The sequence below is a fragment of the Passer montanus genome, unplaced genomic scaffold, assembly GCF_014805655.1.
Source record: "Passer montanus isolate IOZ18808 unplaced genomic scaffold, ASM1480565v1 scaffold22, whole genome shotgun sequence".
In the NCBI taxonomy this organism is placed as follows: Eukaryota; Metazoa; Chordata; class Aves; order Passeriformes; family Passeridae; genus Passer; species Passer montanus.
In genome coordinates, this window is record NW_024366815.1 from 10,764,799 (window position 1) to 10,788,839 (window position 24,041).

Genomic DNA, 24,041 nt, shown 5'->3' on the forward strand with positions numbered 1-24,041 from the left:
AGTATTTTTCTTGTCAGAATTTATTGAAGAATACAGAATGCATCATAAAAATTGCTCATTACATGAAAACAGAGCAAAAATCCAGAGTACAACTGCATTGTCTTTATCAGAATGGGAGAGATTTTGCCTTTGCACCACAGCTCCCAGGCTCTTTTTTGTGCTGCAGCCTACTGTTTGACACAGCTGCACAGACTCTTCTCTAACCTCATGTCTTGACATAGGGAAGAAGTATGGTTCTACAGTACCTCTCTTGCTACATGGAGAAGTCTGGGGGACAATGAAGAGGATAGACTTGGCAGGACCCCACTCAGGCCATCTTGGAGACAGGATTTTTACTTCCACTTGACTTGTTTGCATCTGCCTATATATTTTTAAGGTGTTATCAGCATAGAAACAGTGATTTAAAAATTAAATTTTGAGCTGGTATGCATTATATTAAACATAATGAACACCATATTAAAGCAAGCACAATTTATTTAGAAGGTTTATTTATTTTCTCTTTGAAAAAGAATCTCAGATTCTAGTAAAAAGGAATTCAAATGTGTATCAGCTGTTGAACTATGTATGTACAGATCTAGATATTTTTGATCACTGTAGAATTCAGATGAGTAGACTTAGCAAACCCAGTTTAACTAATTACTGAAGAGATTCATTACAGTATATGGAGCCTTTCACTTCTAGATCACAGAGTCAAACTCAGTTAAAGAAGGCACCAGAAGAGAGGTGTTCATAGATCTGGATAACATAAGCAGATATCATTACTTTATTTTGATAGAGAATTCCAAATCCAAACAAACAAATATATTATTTTCTAGACATGGAACACAGGGTTACTTTTTAAGGAACACAGTATTACTTTTTAAATCTTACAAAATCAATTCCAAAGATAGCTTCTTGTCCGACAAAGTGATGAAACTTAGCAGGGAGGTGTGAGATTTCCTGCTTCTATTTGTCTTTTTGATAACTGGAGGAAGGAGTGTTAACTTTTTTTGCTAGTCAATCTGGTTCCTTTTAAAAAGATTTTTATCTCCTAGTCTGTTTTTCAGCAGGTTTTCGAAGGCGCTCAAACACTGTGACAAGGAGGCATTTCCCACATGCTGCTCACAGGATGGACTATATGGACTTCGAGGATGATAGCCGTGGATGGCGGTTTGATATGGACATGGTGATCATCTACATTTATTCAGTCAACTGGATAATAGGATTTATTGTTTTCTGTTTCCTTTGTTATTTCTTTTTCCCTCTTTAGGCTGTAGAAATAACAGTTAAGGAAGATGATAGTCATGTGAACAGAAAAATTGTGAATAGAAAAATATTGAACAAAGGTAAAATGTTTGATACTGCATTTTTATCATTCAGAATTGGAATAGACTGCATCAAGCATGCTGTGAAGCTGTTCGATACTTCTTCTATATGTGACAAGGTACTTGAGTTTGGTTACAAATGTAACATGAAATCCACATCATACTTCATTCAGTGGGAGTTTTGCCTTTGGGAGATTTTGATGGGAAAAGAATTTACCCCTAATTTATAAAATTATTACTCTATAGAAGTACTCCCAGTTTCTAGGGGAGGTCTGTGTACTACAAAAGAATGTAATGTGTAGTCATTTAGGGGTTTGACTCTGTGTTGACACACTTCACTCACTCATTGGTGCTTCAATTCCTCATACATAAAAGCAATAAAGATGCTTCCCATTTTTACTCAGATCTTTTGGGAGGAGGAGAAGTGCTGTACCATGCATTATGTAGACATTCATCAGAGCTATTTCAGTACCATGATCCAAATCCTGGAAAATTTTGACAACTGATAGACCTGTCAGCATTCCACTGTGATATTTTGAGCCTATTAACCAAAAAGAAAAATTACACTGCAGTGTGCTGCCAGTTCATCTTTTCAGCAAATAGCAATCAAAAGGAATCAACTAACAGCCACAAGTTCTGCAAAATAAGAAGACTGTTGTTGTGCAGATTCCCAGTGTAGCACTGTACCTTTTTTACCCATTCAGATGAGTGTGTTTGGATCCAGCAAGACTAATGGAGGGCAAGCAGCAGGCCTGCTGGCTGTGGTGATGTGAGACACTGACCAAATACTGGAGACAGAAGCATTCTCCTCTGTAAGAAATCAGTATCATTATTAAATTGCTGTAAAAATTGAGGATACTTTTAAATATGGGCTCTCCAGGAGTTAATGTCCCATGGGAGAGTACATAAGAGGGCACAGTATTTATTTGCACCTTTCTTGTGAAGATATTCTAAAGCACTTTATAGTTAGTTATTCTGTATATAGATTGATGAGTTACAGTACCAAACTGCAGCCAGTTCAACAATCATTCCAGACTTGCTGCTTTACACAGTATTTTCAAGTGAAAGTGGAAGAGCATCTATTAAATTGTAGTAAAAGATACTAGAAATGAATGTGAGAATCAGGTTCTGAAGCATGTCACAAGGTAGTTTAGGGCTTTACTTTTCAGGGAGGTACAAGGAAGTACAAGGAAGTTTTTATTTCTAGTGGCATGACTCTTCAAAGTGCACTGTACTTGCACTAGAAAAGCAAGTGAGTGTAGGTATATTGTCCCTCTCATATCAGAATCTGTGTGGGAGACCTGTGGTTTTTCCGTAGGTGGTGTACTCCCCTGTTCTAGCAGAGAACAAGGAGAAATATGTTGTGGAAGGTGCCATCTGCCAAATGTGATAGAATGAAATCAGAGTTTTATTAAGCATGGGCTTATATTCCTTTACTGGAACAGCTCCAGCATGGTCAGCCTCTTACAGGCTATGAAGGGATCAGGACCAGAAATTTTCACTTAATCTGAAAATCAGCAGTAAATTAACTACTAATATTTTATTTTCTAATGGGCTGCATAAAACAATCTTTTCAAGAACATACGAGTAAAATTAAAAATTACAAGTATAACTACACTGATTAAATGAAATAATCTGTCATCTTTTTTAATATATGCAAATTTAAAGAGATGTAAGAACTGAAATTCACCATCACCACATACTTGTGGCTTTGACAAAAAAATACATTTTTGTAATAAGAATAATCCACTCAGTTACTTTGCCTAAAATTGACTGGCTTTATTATTAGTGCCATTAAGCATAATGTTTCAAAAGCTTTAAGGCTGTAATAAAACATTTGGTGGAAGTATTTTAAAAAACTAGGGGGTATAAGTCATAGGCTCCTGTTTGGCTACATGCAGATGTGTGGGTGTGTATGCTAAAATATTATCCATAAATTTAAACAGTTCTCTCATATATATGCCAGGACTGCCATTCTAACTGCAATTTTTGTTTGCCTCTCTAAACTTCTGAAATTACTGCTCATGTGTCAGAAGAGGGAGGGACCAACTCACTGTTAAGATAAAATTGCTTCTACCTTTCAATCTCAAAAAAACCTAAAATAAAAAAATACGTTAATTGATATAGTCTAAAATCCCAGTAATAATTAATTATTATTTAATTTTAAATTATTTATTTAAATTATTTAATTTTTTTTAACTGGTATGTCTGGTAAAGCAATAGCCTTCAGTAAATATTCAAAAATATATTGAGACATAAGAAATGTAATATAGAAGCTAACTAGTTATATAAGAAAAAGTTACATCATTTTTAATAGCATGTTACCATGGTTTTATTTGAAAAAGGACCACAAAGAAGAATAAAAATACAATCTAATATTGGCTTCTTTTATACATTTTCAACAAGAATTGATGACTGACAGAGACATTTTTCTAAAGTTAGTAGGACTCACAATTTTGCAGGACCTTCCTAATTGTTTAACTCTACTTTTCTTCAAGACCTAAACTGTTTCTTGAGCAATATTGTTTTATTTTATATGGATTGTTATTAATTCCAGAGGAAGATTATTCTTAAATTATTAAAAATGTACATTATGAAGACTACAACTCTGAGAGATTGATCCTCCATGGGAAAATATCTAAGAGGTATAGAGTGGAGATGCACATTTTTTTGTCATATATTGGGGTTTTTTGAGATACATACTTTCATAGAAATGCAGAAACAGTTTAAAGGCTCAAATTTGTTTTTCCTTGAAGTCTGTTGTAAAATGTTGTTAATATCTCTTGGAGCAAGAGCAGGTCCTTTGTAGGCTATTTTCTGGTTAAATTGATCCTGATCAGCAAGCTTGTATTTCTTAACTACCATAGTATTAAAATGTTTACAATAAAATTTGAGTTGTTTTTAATGTTTTGCAGTCATTTCTCTAGATTTTGTTGGTGGAAATTTTTTTTTTTATTCATTGTATTCTGTGATATCTCTTTTGTTTCTGCTTGGGGAGCAGCAAAGGTTTGCTGATTTTTTCACTACTGGGATTAACTTTTTTTGTATTAGCAACCTTTTATTTGTTTCATTACTTTCCAGGCAACTTTTGTCAGAGCTCATCTGGAGGCATGGTCTGTATCTTAATATATTCTGATAATGAAGAATTCTCAGTACTGGTGCTGTTAGTCAAGACCATTTAGCTGTTGAGGACAGCAGAAATCCAGGACAAGACTTAGGTATCACTTTTACAAAGGACCTTCATGCCTACTCAGAAGTGTGTGAGCTTTTTTGTCAACCAGTGGGTATGTTTGTAGCTCAGCTACCTGCCAAAGGTTCAGCCATCTTGCTTCTCTCATGAGACAATTCTAAAAAAAAAATCCCAAAAAATAGCTGCTGTGAAGCACAACAGTCTTTCATGGCTTGTGCCTGCCTACAGAAGCTCAGATCCAAGTTAAGCTTTTTCTAGTATTCTACATACACACCTCATGTTTTTATCACATGTCAACAGTCTCACTTAGTGATACTGAGATGGAAAAGAAGGAAGAACTATAGTTTAGGTGTGTCTTGTCATTTTCAGAGAAAATTATTGCTGATAGCATGAAAGTCTGGGAGTAAGATTATCTATTGTAGCTATCATCTGACAAGTAACTGTCTTCATGGTGTATAGTGTTGCTTTTGTGGATGTGTTTTCAGCATCTTTTGTTCTTTGCAATCCTGACAACATTATTACTATGAGATGCACAGTCTCCTCTGGGGAATTCCAGGTTACAGACGAACAGAAAAGAAAGATAGGACATCAAGAGCATCTGCTGGTGTTCAGCCCCATACCCAGGCAGAGGCTGTGAGGAAAGATGCTTTGGATTGCTCTGGATCTGGAGCAAGACAGCTAACCTGTCCTTAGAGATGCCTTTGATTTAGCAGAAAGTTCTAAGGCAGACAGTAACAGTATAAGGACTTAAAGATCACAGTTTTCTGTCTCAAACAGTTACCAGAGAAAGACTTTGCCATGAAATAAGCACAGAATGGAGTGACAGAATGGCCTAACTCCAAGCCTGCAAGGTCTAGCTAGCACATCCTGGGTTATCCAGACAAAAATTCACACTGTGACAAGGTGTGTGAAGAAGCTGCTGCTCATATGTTTAACCCTGGTCAAAGATCCCGATCAATAGGTTTTGGGACAACTGGCATCTGCAAACACCAGACACCCTGCCTCACCCCACCCCCAAATATGCCTGTGTGGATACCTGAAACTTGGGCTGTGAATTAAGACACCATGAGGTGTACATGAGACAAGATGTCATCTGTTATCTCAGGTCTAGGTGAAGGTAAACAAAACTAGGGAAGAAGAATGCACCAGTGATAATGGCTGAATTTATGGGCCACAAGGAAAGCCAGCTCACTAAATGTGCTGAAGTCAGCTCAGGCTAGGTAAAAGGTAATTCTGGCAGGCAGAGATTGCAGCCACCAACTCACAGGCCAGAGGAAGACAGAGCGTGGGACTAATTAGCATTAGAAGTGAGGGAATCCTTTTAACCAATAGAATAAGAGAGCTGTGTAACGAATGACCATTAGTTCCTTTGCTTACAAAAATGTATAAATAGTGAAAAGCTTTGAATGACCTCAAAACCATTACCACCAAGAAACCCTAGGTTAAGAAGGACCAAAAGGACACTTCTTGGATCCATGGGTGGGGACTATCATCTGCTCTCTCTCTCTCTTTCTTCTCACTTGCTCTCTCTCCCTCTCTCTTTCACTCTCATTTTATTGTTAAATAAAATCCATGTGGCATATGGTCCCATTTGCACCTTGGTTCAGGCCAAGGCTTCTCTCAGTAATAGGATCCTTAACAAGCTGTGAGGTGGATTTAAAACTGGCTGTAAGAGCAAGCTTATAGTGCATTGATTAGTGGCACAAAATCTACCTGGAGGCAAGTAGCTAGTGGTGTATCCCACAGAACAAGCCAGGGCCCTATCCTGTTCAGCATCTTCATTAATGACCTGGATTCTGGGGCACAGCATACCCTCAGCAAGCTGCAGAGGACAAAATAGGAAGAAGTGGATAATACACCAGAGGCTTGTGCTGCTGTCCAGTGGAACTTTGACTGTCTGGAGAAATGGACTGGCAGGAGGATCATGCTGTTCAACAAGAGCAGTCTTGCAACTGGAAACAGCTCCCCCATGCTCAATACATGCAGGAGGTAACCCAGCTGGAGAGCAGCTCTACAAAAGAAAACCTGGGATTTCTGGTAGACTTCAAATTGAATATGAGCCAGCAGTGCATCCTTGTGTCAAGAAAGCGAATGGTGTCACAGAAGATGATCCTGCCACTCTGCTCAGCACTGATGAGGGCATCTTTGGGGGCTGTGTCCAGTTCTGGACTGCCCTGTACAAAAGGGATACAGAGTTTTTAGTGAGATGCCAGTAAAAGACAACTGAAACAATTAGGGGAATGAAGTCTCTCCCATATGAGTAATTCTGTGAAGTCATCACACAAGAATTGGCTGGTTGAGGACTAGAATAAGTGAATTTCTCAATAAGGAGTAAATAAAACAGAAATGCCTGAGGAGAATATCATGTTTTCCCTTAACAAAAGGCAGTAGAACGCTGGAAAAACTTGGCCCACATTTTTGTCCATTTCTTTACTTTTCTGTACATATCTGTCTAGAATGAATTACAATTTTCTTTTCTTTCACTGTTATCTTGATTCAATACAACCAGTCTCTCTTTGGTAACCAGTTCAATCTTTAAGGGGTTATTTTTCTTCCTGCTGATTGAAATCTGTGGTTGTTGCAGTTCTCTGCAGTACTCAGAAGAGTACTAAGGAAAGAATCACAGAAGGTTTAGTTATATTATTTCCGTATTAGTCATCTTAGTATCAGAAATCGATATGCCAACTTTATACCTAAACTTATTATTTAAATGTTAAAGTCTAACATCTAATTTTTTACAGGTAAGGTTTGAGTTAAAATTTCAGACCATACCTCCTCATTTTGTTTGCCTCAGTTTGTCATTCCCAATATGAGACCTTCCTTCTAAAGTGACCTGATGTAGAATTGAAGATCACATTTCTCCAAAATGGGTTCTTTATGATTTCTTATGATCAAAAACCTTAAACTATGTATTTATGATGGATTTTAGCAGTGATCTAGATCCCAGCAGAATCAAACTAAACCTCCAGAGTCTTAAATCTATTAGGATTTCTTTGTTGCTGTGATATAATCCTGGAAAATAAATACTGTCTACATTAGCCTCATAAAATTACTTAGTTAAAAATAACTTAATAATAATCTATTTAATTTTACACCAAATATCTTCTTTGGTTGAAATATTTCTACATTTCTGATGAGGCTACTAAAATGTACTACTAAAATGTAAACCTATTTGAAAGTACTTTCCACCATTGCACTCTAGTATTTTAATCATAAAATGTGATAATATATAATTGAGAACATTCAACTTTTCACTTGATCATAATTTTTACAGTTTTTTTATTGTTAAAAAAAAGTTCCTAAAAGAAGATTGAGGTCATGTATAATCCTATATTTTGGTTTTACTAAAATTATTTTATTACAGACAAATCCTACATGACAAACTTCATCCCTGATGAACACTGCAGAAAATGTCCTAACTAAGCCGACAAATTTGATCAGAGGAATGCTTCTGACAAGTCATTAGACTGACACTGAAAAAAAAAGGCTCAGGGCTTGCTTCTCAAGGAAAGACTCTAATCGGGGCAGAGTTGTCTAGGAGACCAAATGGATTTCCTTTTCCTTTGAGTGCTGTGCAGGGCACTCTCTAGTCTCCCCTGGCACTTTGGGGTCCTCAGTTGAATTGGTGTCCCATAACAAGTCATCAGGAGTTATACAGGGCATCTGACAGCACACATTGATTTTTCTTTTCTGTTACATTAAAAATTCCCCAATATTCACAGGTTTCTTAGAGTATTTTGGTTCACCTATGACTGCTGGAATCTATCCAAAGAAGGCAAGATGATGTACTGTTATTTCTCATTGCTTACTGTCCTCTGCGGCTGTTCTGTTTCAATCAGTTGGATTTGCTAAGGCATGACATATCCCTCTCCCAAAATTCTGAATTTATAACCAGGTGGGAATCTTAATCTGACTTATTCTACAACCTTTAATGAAAATTGTGGCATATATAAATTGGACGAAAATATATATGCATGAAAAAGAGGAACAAAACACCTTGTTGTACTAGATATAAATAAAATCTAAAGATCTTTTCAAAGGAACTTCTGTGTCCCTGTAAAAAAGATGCCAGGAGCCAGAGTATGGTTGGTTCTTGCAAGAAAGAAACCATGAAGGTGTAAAATAGCAGATAAGGAAAGAACAGCAAAGCAACTGCTTCCAGGGAAGTACTGAATATCAGTACTGGGTAGCAGTGCCAGATACTGGATGACTGTCCTTCAGCCTGGCTTAGTAAACTCAAGATCAGTGTTAACAGCATGAGATTATTTTACTGACCACTGCCTAGAAAACAACTGATTGTTCCCTCAGTTCTGTTTGAGGCTGGTAGGAACAGAAGAGCGGCTTATGAACCTGTTTGCTTGTTGTGTCTGTGAAGATGAAATCCCTCAAGGTCTTGGCTCAGCTTGCCTGGACCTGATCTTCTTCAAGGTTCTTTACACATTGGTCCTTGGTCAGGAAAGTATGCTACTTCTTTCAGGATTGTTCCTGATACATGGAAATGTTACTGAAAAGGCCCCACAGGACTGTTTGAAATTTAAAATTTATCTGTTAGCACTTCCTGTAATATTGTAGCAGCAGTCACTGTCCTGTGTGCACTTATCTAACTAGTTTTTGAGTTTAAAAAATAATCTGGAACTCAATACTACAGATACCTCTCTGGTACTCAACAGCAATGCTGCCTTCCCTCAGCCACATTTTTTATTGTCCACTCTACTTTACAATGCAATGAAAGACTCCTTCAGCTTCATGCCCTTGACATCTCAATTCTAATTTACAACTGAAATAAATTTGCACCCAGGATTTCTGGATTGATGTTATACAAGTGATACAAATCATTATGCTACTAATGTGATGGCTTATTTAAATTTGCACTTTGGTTTTAGGGTGAGAAAACTGCAGTAATTATATTCTGACTTTTCAGTAGATACCATTTTAACTTATCAATAATCTATTTCATTTTCCATCAAACATTTTCAACATTTAGTTGAAGTATTTCCACATTTCCATTAAATCATTAAAATGTAATCAGGCAATAACTTAAAAATACTCCATATGCAATATTTTATTCTCAAACAAGACAATGAAGCAGAGAATGTGAATGCCACCAATAAAAGGAACATGGTAAGTCATTTGATACTGATGAAAACATTAAAAATTAATTATTTAAAAACCTTTTTACTCTGTCATTCAAAAAACAGCATTAAAATGCTAATCATCTATTATATTCCACTGTTTCTGAGCTGGAGAATGAAATTCAGACTGTGGAGACAGGAAATCTCATGTAGCTTTACTCTATTACCTTTATAAAATGAAGACTATTAGATATTGACAGAAAAAATTAGCTGACCATCCTGGTAAATTAAAATGGAAATGTAATACTTAAAAATTCCTATGTAATACCTATCTACCTAAAGTAACCCCTGGTTTGAGGGATAGTAACTCTTCATATAATCAGGCTGCTACCCAAGAAATATTGTTTACACTTACAATCAGGTGTGAAAATAACTGAAATTCTCAAAAACCTGTCCTTAATCCATGCAGTATAAATCCTTGGGGGGGGTGCATGATTCCACAATTCATTACCAGTCAGAGCATGGCATCAAATGGTGCCTGCAAGACAACACATTCTAATTAGAAACATATGAGGTAAGAATGTGTTTGCCTTGCAGATGGCTCTAGATGGCTAATGTATGCATTTTAGCTGTCAGAAGTTAAACTAGTTCTAAAATAATTTGAATTAAATTTCAGGGGAGGAAGAATATGCTAATTTTCCTTTACATCTTATCAAGCAGAGAATGTGTGTAAGTTAATGTTACAGTCAACTTATATCCCTCTCTGGTTACATCTTATAGAATTGGATTCCACCTTTTATCTTTTTAAAACCTTAAATTAAATTATTAGAATTTAGAATTAAAAGAACATATATAAACAGTTAATAAACAGCTCTATGGTCACAGATTTTTCCAATGCATATACTGCAATTTCACATGAACAGCAATTGCAAGACCTACAAAACCATCTGATAGTTTTCATTACACTCACCTAGGAATCAAGCCTCACCAGCTGATTTTTGTTTGTCATGTAGATTATGATTTAAATTCTAAACTACAAAAATGATATAATGGTATCAAACTGCCAAGCCTTACCACTATTTTATGTCTAATTTTGCTTAAGACAGGAATATAGCATAATGATAACAATAGTGTAAATTAAGATACCCTTCTCTTTTCCTGGCTATTATTCCTGAATTGTTTTATTTTCAGAGTATTTTGCAGGTCTGATTCTCATTATTTTTAATCTCTAAAAAAAAGTTGTTCAGAACTTCCATTTCTCATGCAGATTCTAGTAGAATGTTCAATGTGCAAATCTCTTGGGGCTTCTAAAGTTAAAGGCACTCTTACAAACACTGGCAAATATACAAATGCAAGTATTACAGTGTTAATATATCTGGTTAACACATGTTTTGTCAACAATAACTAAATTATCTTATTACCATAATTTAAATCAAAGGGCAGCCAAATTATATATGCATGACTTGTATAGGTACTAACTAAATTCTTTATCTACTTAAAAAACCCCACAACATGCCCCTACCCCTGGGGGGGCATTTGCTGCTTTACAAGAAGTTTAACATTAAAAGGCTTTCAGGAATGTCTGTGACTCACTGGCTGGAAGCACATTTCTGGAAGATTCCTACTAGCTTCCACATATTGCTTAACTAAGTACCCTCATGAGGAAAAGGAAAAAATTTCTAAACCCTTAAATAGAGCACAGAGCAAATTCCTTCAGGCAGCAAAATATAAATCACAGTGTTATTTAGTAAACACAGTTTCTGGCTTTTCCACCAATTGAAAGGAAAGTTGAGTTTATTTCACATCTCAGCTTTTTTACAAATACAAGTAAAGCAACCCAAGAGTTGTTACACAAAGTCAAGAAATATTTCCACTGTTAGTTAGCATCATCAGTAATCAGCAATGAGATCATAGGAATCATACTTTTTTATTCAAAAGGATGTTAGTAAAGACTGGACTGTCTCTTTGAAAAACACTATCATAATCAGCATTATGTCAGAAAAACATTACAGCTGTTACATAGGTTGAATACAAAAATTCTATCTTTAATTTTGTTGAAATTATTTGGGTTTTGAACATTAATAATGGACAGGTTTATTATCAGGTAATATTAATAAAAATTTAATAATTGTGTTAATTTTTTTTAAATCTTCAAAATGCAACAACTACTGTGGGTAATTTTCTTCCTGAAAGGCAAAGCAATGGGTTGAACGACTGCACAGTAAACAAGTCATAGTAAAAGTAAAAAATCAAGGACTTAAAAGAGAAAATATCAAGTTCTAGAAAAGAGAGTCTTCCAAACAGATAAGGTTGGAGTCCTGATTCAGCAGTAAACGTTGTCCCTCAGCCCCTTCTTTTTAACGTACTGTGACAGACAAATCTACTCTCTCACTAGGCCATTTTGTGTACTGCTGCAACAGCCATACTGCAACTGCAATTGCTCTGCTTTTCCCACCTTTTGGTGCAGGAATCCTCATGTGGACTAGAGCCAGCAGAGCTGCCTGTGTGCTGTACCACTTGGCATTAGGAATCATACAGATGGCAGGCAGCATGGTCAGGTGACAATGCCAACTGCCCATGGTCTGCCAGAACAGGCTCTGAGTGACTGTTTTAAAAGTGGATATTGAGTGTCTGCATTTACCCAAATATTTTTTGTTTACTTGGAGGAATGAACAGTAATATACAAAATAATTAGGTCTGTACTTTCCAAAGATCCTTGACACCTAATTGCCCGTAGAATAGCAGTGTCTGTGATGGATAGTAATGCATGTGTTAATCACAGTTAACAATAATCTTTTTAGTAGCCAGAGTGCTTCAGGAAAAGGGGTTAAACATATCCTCCTTCAATCAAAACTTTCCTTGTCCACAGCAAATTCTCTAAGCACTAGATAAACATATAACTATGACAGGGAGAAACATCACTTTCTTTCAGTGTGAAATGAAAGAAAGGCTCTGTATTGGTTGGACTTTATGATCTGAAGGGTTGTTTTCAGCCTCAACAATACTATCTGAATGTAACTATTAAGTACAGAAGATAGAGTTTCTAAGTTTTAGTTTCACTGAAGTTTATTCTGAAAGTTAAAGGCTTTAGTCAGGAATATATGAGAGAAGGGGAAATGAGGCAAATGCTGATCTTGGATGGAGCAGCGCTCCTTCTCTATGAGGAAAGACTGAGAGAGCTGGGCTGTTCAGCCTAGAGAAGAGGAGGCTCCAAGCACATCTTACTGTGGCCTTTCAGTAGGACCATCTAAAAAAGATGGTGACAAACTGTTAAACAGGGCCTGTTGTGACAGGACAAGGGATAATGCTTTTAAATGGGGAAAAAATACTCTACAGGTGGTGAGGCACAGGAGCACATTGCCCAGAGAAATGGGATGTCCCATCCCTGGAACTGATCAAGACTAGGTTGGATGGACCTTTGAGCAACTTGGTCTAATGGAGGGTGTCCCTGCCCATGGCAGGGGGTTGGAACCTTTAAGGTTCCTTCCAGCCCAAACCATTCTAGTCTATCATTATATGAGTTTTAGCTAAAAGTCAATGTTCACTTTAACTACTACTGGGTTTTTTTTAAGCGTTTCTTACATGCCAGGTATACACAGCCCTGTTTTAAGGTTTTGGACTGCAAATGCACAGCTTGAAAGAAGATACTTCAGAAATACCATTAACATACCATGCAGTGAGTACACTAGAGATCCATGTACATGCTGAGTCTAATACATAGGATGAACATGAGCATTTAGTGCTGAGGAGCTTTTCAAAGTTAAAAAACTTCTGATACACAGACTCAAAACAGAACATGTATTGTGCAAAGTGAATATGATGATCAATTAATTCATAGAGGAAAGTGAGTTGAAAAAGTATGACAACAAGAAAGAAGAGAGAGAAAATTGTGAAAAAGAGTAATTTAATTTTCACTGTCAGGACAAGGAGTTTAAATATGATGTGGTGATAAGGAGGGAGCCAGTATGGAATTCAGAGAGGAAAAATAAGGTGGTTTGTCCTATATTCATGTCCCAGGAAGAGAACCCCAGCCCACTGTTCTCATGAGCCATTTAAAGGAAAGCATGGACTATGTTAGCTTTGCCCAGGCTGTGAACAGAGTGACTTGCTGCAAGAGGATCAATAGGGAAAAAAAGGACACTTTTATCATCCATCAAAAGATGCTTGTGATAGGAGTGTGTACAGCAGGGGAAAAAAAAAAAAAAAGATGACATTTTTTTCATTAGATTTTCAAAGAAAAAAAATGAGAATTGAGGCATTCACACAGCAGTACTGAGATAAAGAGGCATAGCCAATGAACCTGAGGGAAGACAGCAAAAGAAAAGGTTTAGAGGGAAAACGAGAAGCTTCTGTTTCCCACTGAACCTTGAGACATCTATTTTAGTCAGCAATTAATTCATTATTACATTATCTAGAGCTTTCGATTGCAAAATCCTAATAGTGTTTCCAGGTTTCTTTTGTAGCTTTGACTGATTTCCTTCACCTTTTCTAAAAATAAAGCCATCTACTGTGAAAAGAAGTTTTGAAACATTTACAGATATGGGCTAAAAATTACTTGACCAAAATTACAAATGGACAATTTTAGCTTTTATGAATGCTTTGAGACAGCCTTTTTGGTGTTTTCAAGCACCATTCATAGAAGCATGTGACCATTCACTTGGCTTACATAATTTAGACCTGTGAAAATGGTTTTAGCTGTCTTTGCTTTTCACACCCTTCTTTGGATCAAACATGTGTATGTAACATGTACTTATCACAGAATGTCAGGTAGACTATAGACTTCCCTCCCATCCTGTTCTAGAAGAGATTAAAACATACTTGCTATTGCTTCTACTACTAAGTGATTTCTCTGTCTCTCTGTGCAGTGTACAGTACATTTTAAAACCATGCACCATATTCTGCATTTCCTTTCTAGGAAGCAAAACAATATCCTAAATAAGAGGCATTACTGTAGATTTGCAAGGTGAAACACAGCACTTTATACACACTCTTTTGAGTACAGAGAAAATTGATCAAGACACATGGTAGCCAGTATTAGAACATGACATAAAAACTGTTCATTTATGTCAAAAAATGTAGATGACAAGGAATAATGCCTCATTTCTTGAAACTAAAGGTTTGTCTGTTGATACTGAAATCAGCCAGATAGAAACTTTCTAATAGTTTTGAATATTGGAAAGCAGATAACCTTTACTGCAGCCTGATCACTCAGAAGATCCTTCCTCTAACTGAGTGTGCCAAGTGTCAGGTGAAGAGTGTTTACCACACACATTAATTACAAATTCATGGCCTATCCCTGCTTTTTTGATGTGTCTGTATCACTTTATTCACATAGTAGCACCCCTTATCAGAAGTCCTTTTATGGTTCTTTGGGATCTGTCTTCAATGCCTGGTGTCCTCTTCAGGTGGCTGTTTGTCAACCCTCACTTCAGAGTAAGCACAATATAATTGTTGTAAAACTTGTGCTTTGTCAGCCTCACAGAGCTGAGCTGGCATCCTGCTTGCATTTTGCATGGGCTCTGTTTGCCTGAGTTACATCTTTTATCTATTTGTCCACAGCTGTGCTGATGTTCTACTCTCCTTATCAGAATAAAATGCTGTTCTGTTCTACTGCCCTTATCACTGCCTTTGACTAAACTTATGACTTATGTGACTTATGGACAATTAAAAGGATTTCATCCTTGCCTTAAAGTGCCTGTTTGTAAATTCCAAATTTTAGTTCTTTCTTTTGCATGTTAAACTTGGGAGTTTGCCTTGACAAAGGCATAGTTTATTGGTATGAAAGTAAGAAGAATGTATTTAAGTCTGTAAGGTTTATGAATAGGTGGCAAAAGTCTCTTACAGAGAATATCTCTAAGTATTGCAGTCATCTAAAGAATTTCTTAAATCAGCATTAATCCCTTCTTGTAAGTAAATGGTGCTTGGAAAGAAGCAACTTCATTCAACCATTAGTAAAAACCTAAGAAATCCCTTTAGAGCTGTATTTATGACTGTGAAGAACAAAATTATAGGTGGGATTTTTTTAGATGTCTCCAAGTAAATTGGGCCTTAAAGTCCACATATCCCACCTTAATCTCACGTATATCAAAGGTGAATGTGTTCTTCAAGAAACAGTAAGGTCATAGCTTCCTTTGAAACCTTTTTTGGCATTGAAATTATTTTAAATTAATTCCAACTTTTGTAACCATAGAAATCACGGTACAATAAAACTTCTGCCATTGGTGTCTGGAGGAGATAGAGAGTAAATCTTTACTCTCTGAAGATATTTATGGATTTTTATCACAAGTTTTTGAGAGGCTAACAAAGAAATGGAGATAGATGGTGACAATGCTAGGATGTACCAGCAGACCTACATCCTGCAAAAGATTTCTGCCACAGATTCTTTGTGAGGGTAAAGCGGCAAATTTTTCAGAAAGGTTTTGTTCCTTGAAAGCCTTATCTGCTGAATCCAAAGCCTCTGTATGTCCAATTCACATCCCTGCAAGGGGACTAGGATTTCAAAACAGGGTTGAACCTCCTTAAGAGTCTTTTCTACCTCCTCCATTTCCATATTTCCTCAGAACAGATCTCTACATGCATACAGGGGTGGTTGCCCCAAAATGGTCAACTGTGAAAAGCCTGTAAGCAGATTTTATCTGAGGAATTATTACCATATTCATAACATAGCAGCTCTGTGGACTTAGAGAGTCGAGTACTCAAAAGCTGTCACATATCTTTTCAGCCTTTTCTCAGCTACACTCTGAAAAAGTGTGTGAAGTTCCCATAGACTGGTGCCCAAATATTTTCTATTTTCTGTATTACATGGCTTTATTTGTTTTATTAAAATTCCCAATATACTGGATGATTAAAAGATGACCAAAAAACCCAAGTCTCTTAGAGAAATAAATAGTCACACTCTCATAGATTACAGTTGTGTAAAAGTACACATTTAAATGCCTATTTCAAAATTACTTTAAATTTTAAGGTTCTAAAAGCATTAGTAATAAAAGCATTCGATTTTTGATTTAGTATATTTTATTTATTCCTTTGAAAAGTGAGTTGAAATTGCTTGGAGGTACCTTCTTAAAAAATTTCCAGATTGAACATGTACATTTTGCCTGCAAATAAGATAGAGAGACTGTGACTACAAATAGCTGTACTTGATATGAATATGCAAAAATAGTACTTGCATGTGTGAACTTTACTAGAAGGCAAGTAGGAGAGTTTTAAAAACAACGTTGTGTTTTTTAATCTTCTGCAAGATGAATATTTATCAAACTAAAGGCACACATAGGAGTGTCAGGAAATCAGCAAATTTTAAAACTGATGGAGAAAAAAAAGAAAATATCAAATTATAATCCAATATATTGTCATGATTTAGCATTCAATCATATTTTACTTGCTTCACAAGAACAAATAATAATAAACATATCAAACCTTACATTAGCCAAATATTTCTTAATAACAAGCTGGTAGATGTTGCTCTCCTTCAAATGTAGTCCCTGATCCTTTTACTGAGTCTCCTACAGTTCTGTGTCCTGGTCTGCATCTGCATGGAACTCAAATTCTATTCCCACTACCTGAGGAATTCTGAAAGCTAAGAAGTTTTCTTATCAACAAATACTGGATAGGAAAAAGAAATAAATCAAATAAATAAACCATTCAGAACAATACTGTAAGAGCCAGACTCAGAGCAAAAAAGACATTGCTCTTAAAATAAGACTAATCATCAACCAAATATTCAATATTATAAGGCTATTTGAAGCAGTAGCTGTTACATTTTTTGCAAGCAGTCTGTAACTGATTATCTGTGTTAAGACACTACCAAATGGAAGGTGTCTACATTTTTATATTTCTATTATTTAGTAATAATATTAGAAAAGTTTATTATAGGGAAGTAATAATCATACTTTGCAAAAGTGTAACACAGGTTTTGTGATACCATTATCACCATTAAATTAAACTGTGTGAAATATTTTAAGTATCTAAGAAAACTAATTTTATTATATACAGGTCGAACAGACTGGATGATCACTCTACAAACTTTCCATCAAGAGCTCAATATCTGTAAAACACCTTTAAAAAAACTTACAGTAGTTTTCTTCACTGGATTTGTAACTCCTAGCAGGGGATTGAAAAAAGTGAAAATAGCAAAAAGAACATATATTGTAAAATCTTTGGCAGGTTATAGCCAGTTTAAACAAAGGGTATGTACCAAATCAAAACAGATAACTTTGAAATTTCTAATAAGATTTTTATTCCATAAATATTTGGCTAAATAATACATTATCTTGCTAAAAGATACTATGTCAGCTGTGGTTTGAGGTTATCCTAAATGAGAAGTAATGTGTATTAAAAAGCTGTTCAATTAACAGTGATGTAAGAGTCAATACCACAAAGATGTATACACATATTCATGTGTAGTAAAAAGCCTTAGAAAACTAGGCAAGCATCTTGAGTTAATGACCTTTTATTTAAAAATGTGTTGTTTGATTTTGTAAAATTTTGCACACCTGGGAACATGGAGAAACCAAATCTCAATTATAATTCCACAACAAAAATGGTATAAAGAGAGTAATTAGCTAAGAAGAAGAGGTAATTAGAGATAGCAACACCATCAAAAATATTGTATACGAAGATTTGTTGATAATTTCACTTTTTAAATATTTTGGAAGCATTTTGGTTTCAAGTATGTTTGGCAATTACAATTGTCCTGCAGATTCAGTACAAGCATATAAAAATGTGGGAAACTTATTCTCAAATTGCTTTTTATTTGATTGACTATGGAACTAATTGTGCAAATCCGTCTTTCAAGACCAGACCTAGGATTTTACCAAGATTTTTTTCTCATTACATTAGCATAATTCTTAACTCTGACCATATTTGTTGTACAGAGATCATGTGCTTGATTTCTGTCTTGTATGTGGTATTTAAAAGTGAAAAAAATAAAAGAAAACAAGAAAAACAACCAAAAAACCAACATAGAGAATGTACAGAAAAGTAAATATTTAATTTATAGGACTCACCAATACACTATAACCTATATATACCAATTTTAAAACTATTTATTGTAAGACTATGTGTTCATTTATGCACCAATATATTATTGTACTTCAATAATGTCCTGTAGCAGTTAGCCTATGTGATTAGTTCATGTGTTAACATGCTGATATTTTCAGTATGCATATTGATAGATAAAACATTAAGATTTACTTTTTTTTTGCTAATTTTAAATTCCTAATTTCTTCAGAGATTTATTTTAATAGAACTCTATTTTAATGCTTTCTTTTGTGTTACAAATCCCTGACTTCTGGATTTGCTCTTATTCAGATATTTTGGAAGAACTACTTCAAACTGAATCATTAAGACACATTTCTAAAGTTAAATTTTAATATATTCAGAAGATTTTAGATTTCAAAAAATGTTTTAAATTATGACCTGAAATAGTGACTGCTATATCAGCATAAACATCTTCTAGTATGATGTTGGCTATAGAATTTCCTAGACTGCTTTCTACTCTCAGTATTGGTATGACCATCTGGTTCTCTATCAGCTGAGCAAAGGACTACTTCTAAAAGATGATGAATAATAAGATTTTTGATATACATATTTACAGCAAACATTCCTTAATTCTAGAAATATTTTTTAAAAAACAGATTCATTTTGTAAGTCTCAGCAGAAATACAAAAACATTAAGAAATGTATTATCTCCAGTCCCATAAATCTGAATTACCATACAAAGCATCATTAGTTTTGTCCTTAATTAGTGCCAACACTTCTAAAGCCACCTAGCTTATGCTCATGCTTTTGAGAAATTTAGCAAAACCAGCAAAGCCACAAAATACATCACTCAAGTTTATCTAAGCAGGGGGAATTCCAGTCTAGCATTTCTTTTTTTGTATCCCATATACAGGTTTGCAGGTAATAACAGTAGACAGCAGAAGTGATGAAGACCTGCTGTAAGATGATAAATCCAAGGTATTTCCCCAAAAGTAAAAAATGAACTTTTATCCATCATTGTACTTAGGAAGAAAGATTGACTGGATGGCAAGAGACAACTTGGAAGATGAATGAACCAGGAGAATTTGTTTTCATGTAGGGAATCAGTTCTGACCTGCAAAGAGTATGTGGGATTCTACTTATGAGCTTTGAAAAGTCAAAATCACCCAATTTTTTTGTTGGTTTCATGTTTCCTCTTCAAAAGGAAAATTTTATTATGCTAATGACTCCTATAGAGAAGACAGAAGAATTTAGACAGAACTTGAGAATATATGAAAACAGCTCATAGTCACGTACATGAAATTAACAGATTGTAGCTTGGTGCTTAAATCCATTCTTGGAACCATCCTCACCCACGAGCATTTCCTGAGCAATTTTCTTAACTAGACTCCCAGTTAAAGGTTCAAAACAAATTCACCTGTGGTAAACAACAGAAACATTTCTGCAGGTTTAAGATCAGGGGCTGCTGACAACTTCACAATCAATCTAACAATCTCAAAGTTTTACTGTAATGCTTGCTGGTTTTTAGCATCCCTTGTGAGTACCAATGATCTAATTTAAATTGTCTTGTGTTCTCCAGAGTCCCTCCTGAGACTATCTAATATATCGGAGAGATATATTCTCTATATAGAGCATTTGACATACTAGTCCAGTATGTTTTAGGCATAGGCCTTATAGGAATGTACCTGTGGTTGACTGTGAATGGTATGAGTGCTGTATACCAGAAAAAAATGGATTATTTTAAAGTAATATTTTGTAATAAATATTTTATTCACAGTAAGAAGGCACAATGAAACTCAAGAACAATAACCACATAGGTAATTAAAGTACAAAGGTCTAGGGATTGGATTATGTACTACTAATACATAATTATAATAAATCCTTATAAATGCTAACCTTTCAATTAGAAAGTCCCAACATCTATAAAACAGAATGTTATTGGATGCTGCATTCTTTCACTTGGCCAAATAACAGTCTCCAACTGTTTAATGAGTAGCTGTCAAGAATAAATTTCCTCTTATTAATTCATATACTATTCATATAACTCCTATGCCACATAATTCATATCCTCTTGTCAACAAATTATCTCAAGAAGTCAGCAAGTAACAGATAGGGTACTGATTTTTTACTATCTATTTTCATATATTCTGCAGATAAAGTAATGTTTTAGACTCAAACTGCATAAATTGCAAGATTTCTAAATCTCATTTTCATAGTTGAGCTTAAGACTAAGTTTGATGATGTGATGCTGGCTGGGCAATCACAAACAATATGAAGTTTACCAAGGACATGGACCAGCTTCTGCACCTGGGATGTGGCAGCCCTGGGTGTACAGACAGACTGGGGAATGAGAGGCTGGACAGCAGTGCCATGGAAAGGGCCCGGGGGTTCTGGTCCGTGGCAAGTTGAACATGAGCCAGCAGTGCCCTGGCAGCCAGGAGGGCCACCCGTGTCCTGTGGGCATCAGGGACAGCATGGCCAGCCAGACAAGGGAGGGGATTGCCCTGCTCTGCTCTGCACTGGGGCAGCCTCACCTCGAGTGCTGGGGCAGTTCTGGGTGCCACAGTGTAAGAAGGACAGTGTGGAGAGTGTCCAGTGAGGGCATGGAGGCAGTGAAGGGCCTTGAGGGGAAGCTGCATGAGGAGAGGCTGAGGTCACTTGGTCTGTTCAGCCTGGAGGAGACTGAGGGGAGACCTCACTGCAGTCACAACTTCCTGTTGAAGGGAAGAGGAGGGGCAGGCACTGATCTCTTATCTCTGGCAAGCAGTGACAGGACCCAAGGGAATGGCCTGAAGCTGTGTTGGAAGGGTTTAGGTTGGATATTAGGAAAAGGTTCTTCATCCAGGAGATGTTCAGGCATTGGAACAGGCTCCTCAGGGAAGTGGTCACATCAACAAACCTGCCAGAACTTAAGAAGCATTTGGACAAGCCTCTCAGGCATGATCACACAAGGTGTGATTTTTGGGGTTGTTTTGTGCAGGGTCAGCAATTGGACTCAGTGATCATTGTGAGATCTTGTAGGCCCCTTCCACCTCAGGATGTTCTATGATCCTATGGTTTTTAAGGGTAATCAATTCATAGATGCACTAGAGTAATGTTCCATTAAGAATTAAACTGAAACAAATACATAGAAAATAGACTACATTCCTCTGTGGTCCAAGTTTACTGAAGTCACATTGTATTAGGAGAAAGTATAAATCTCATTCCAAGAAAGACAGGTAAACTAATTAAAAAAATTCCTGCTAAAAATAAATGTAAACTGCATTTTTAAAAAGCAGGAGAATCCCAGGACTATAATGTTAACAGAGTACAGTTAATAACAACTAGAATAATACAGAAAATAGGAGAGAGTACTTACAGCTCCCCACCACCTAAATTCATGCTCAGATGTGAGGATGCAGATCTTGTAAAACTCTACATCCAAGAATATGGAGCAGATTTGTGGCCCGGTATTCATAGAATCATATAATGTGCTGAGTTGGAAGGGATCCATCAGGATAACTGAGTCCAACTCCTGGCCCTGCACAGGAAATCCTAAGTGTCAGACCTGTGCCTAGCAGCATTGTTGAAGCACTTGAACTGTCAGGCCTGATGCTGTGACCACTTCCCTGGAGAGCCAGTCCCACTATTATGGACATGGACTTTTGTGTTTCACAACTCTAAAGGTTCGTTTACTTACATACGTCGTTGCCAAACAAATTAACTTGTGCTTTGTCATTTCCTGGGTTACTGCACTGCTGTTCTCAACAGCCAGGTCTGTTGGTTACTATTTGTCACATTCTCATTTGGGAATCTGAATACTTTCTGCTTATAATAAAAGCAAAGTCTGTTTCAACTAAGACTTAATTAATCTGTTTATTAAAAGGGATTTCTGTACAAAAGCACACTTTATATGGTTTTCTTGTTAATTTCAAAGATTATAGGCCAAACCAAAAATCTTACAAAGATTCAAATGGTCTTGGATTTATGTCTTCCCTGACATAATTTTTCCTGAGGACTGAAAGAGCTACCAAGATGCTGCTACTGTACAAATTGTATGCTTGTCTTGCTGTGACAAGGGCTATTGTGAGAGGCCACTAGTTAAAAACAATATCTTTTCTACCCATCATGTGAAGTAATTAGGCTGTATTGACACAGAAAATACCACAGGCTGCATTAAAGGTAGGAATGTAAGGTTATGTTTGAGACAATTTATGAAAGCCACAGACGAAGCCACACACCTGGAATAAACTGACAAACCACAGGTATTATGAAATTCAACTTAGATTTCCCTACTGAAGACAGCAAATGGGAAGTACATCTCCAGGAATCATGTGCTATTGCTACACATAAAGCTGATGAATTTAAGCAATCTCCTCTAAAACCAGCAAGTGCATTCAGGGAATATAAAACCAGTAAGTGGATTCAGGGAATCAAACATTTTATTGCAAGTCTACAAGAAAAACAACAACAACAAAAAAAAAACCCACCAGGGCCTTTTGTCATACTCTTCATGCTGGTTGTCTATATTTGTAGCATCCTTTTGATTGATGTTTTGCTAAAGATTTCATTTGGCATTTCCTCAAAATAACCAAAAATATTTACAAACAAAACAGATGAACAATGTTTAGAAAACTGCATTCTCTTTCAAATTTCAGTAGCAGGGGCTCTATAAATAGAAAGGGAAGGTAAAATTGAAAAAGGCTACAGGCAAAACATGAATTTGCTCTTTTTCTGCAGGGCTTTACTGACCCCATGATGGATAACTTCTACCAAAGTGCAGTAACTTAAACATTTTCTTACAAGATTTCACAACTTTTTTTAAAATGGTGTCTTCAGCTTGCCAGGATCACAATGAATTCTCAGGTAAGTTCCAGCAGCTATCCTTTCACATTTGTGCCATCTAAATTAATAAGAATATTCCCAATACCACCATCTGGGGAACATGGAAAACACTGAACACTGATAGCTGGACTCTCAGCAGGCATCTGCTGAGCTCCACTCATATTAGCCCCATGTTAAGAGTAACCCACCAATTACACATGGAGCTATTGTTTGAACTATTTTTCCTCCCTTAACTGTAGCTCTCCTCAGAGACAAGGCAAAGAAATAATATATAAGCAAATATTAATCTATATTATCTATGTCCTACATATATGTAGCATATATTACATATACACACTGGATTTCTCCAGTCCCCTGTCCCCTAGACAGGACTAGGGTTTGGTCCCATAAGTCTGTCATGTAGTGTAGTCTGGGTTTATATATGAATTTTCAATGTAATTTTTAAAGTTCATTTGTATAATAAATCTTCCTCTCTCATCATAAGTTTTAGCCTGTGTAGGGTAAGCTTTGAATTTTGCTCATACTTGGAGGCATGACGTGCTAACCTCAAAACAATAGTTTCACATGTTATTTAAAAGAACAAAATACAAAACTGTTCTTTGGTCACACAGAAAAACCAAATCTGAGTATGGACAACAGAGAAATGAGTGAGAAACCAAACTAGTAAAGTAA

General features: G+C 36.1%; 1 protein-coding gene across 6 annotated transcripts in view; it reads left to right on the forward strand.

The window, feature by feature from the left end:
* The window catches only part of RNF180 (ring finger protein 180), an 89,926-nt gene extending 66,565 nt beyond the window's left edge, over positions 1-23,361 (forward strand). For 4 of the 6 annotated variants that reach the window (XM_039709928.1, XM_039709929.1, XM_039709927.1 and 1 more), the window contains one exon: positions 1,047-4,336. In XM_039709928.1, coding sequence (XP_039565862.1) covers positions 1,047-1,249 — 203 coding nt within the window. In that variant the 3' untranslated portion in view covers positions 1,250-4,336. Of the gene's footprint in view, positions 1-1,046; positions 4,337-23,264 lie in introns of those variants that run through there. The other 2 variants (XR_005627530.1, XM_039709931.1) reach the window with 2 other exon arrangements.
* Positions 23,362-24,041: the final 680 nt, after the last annotated feature.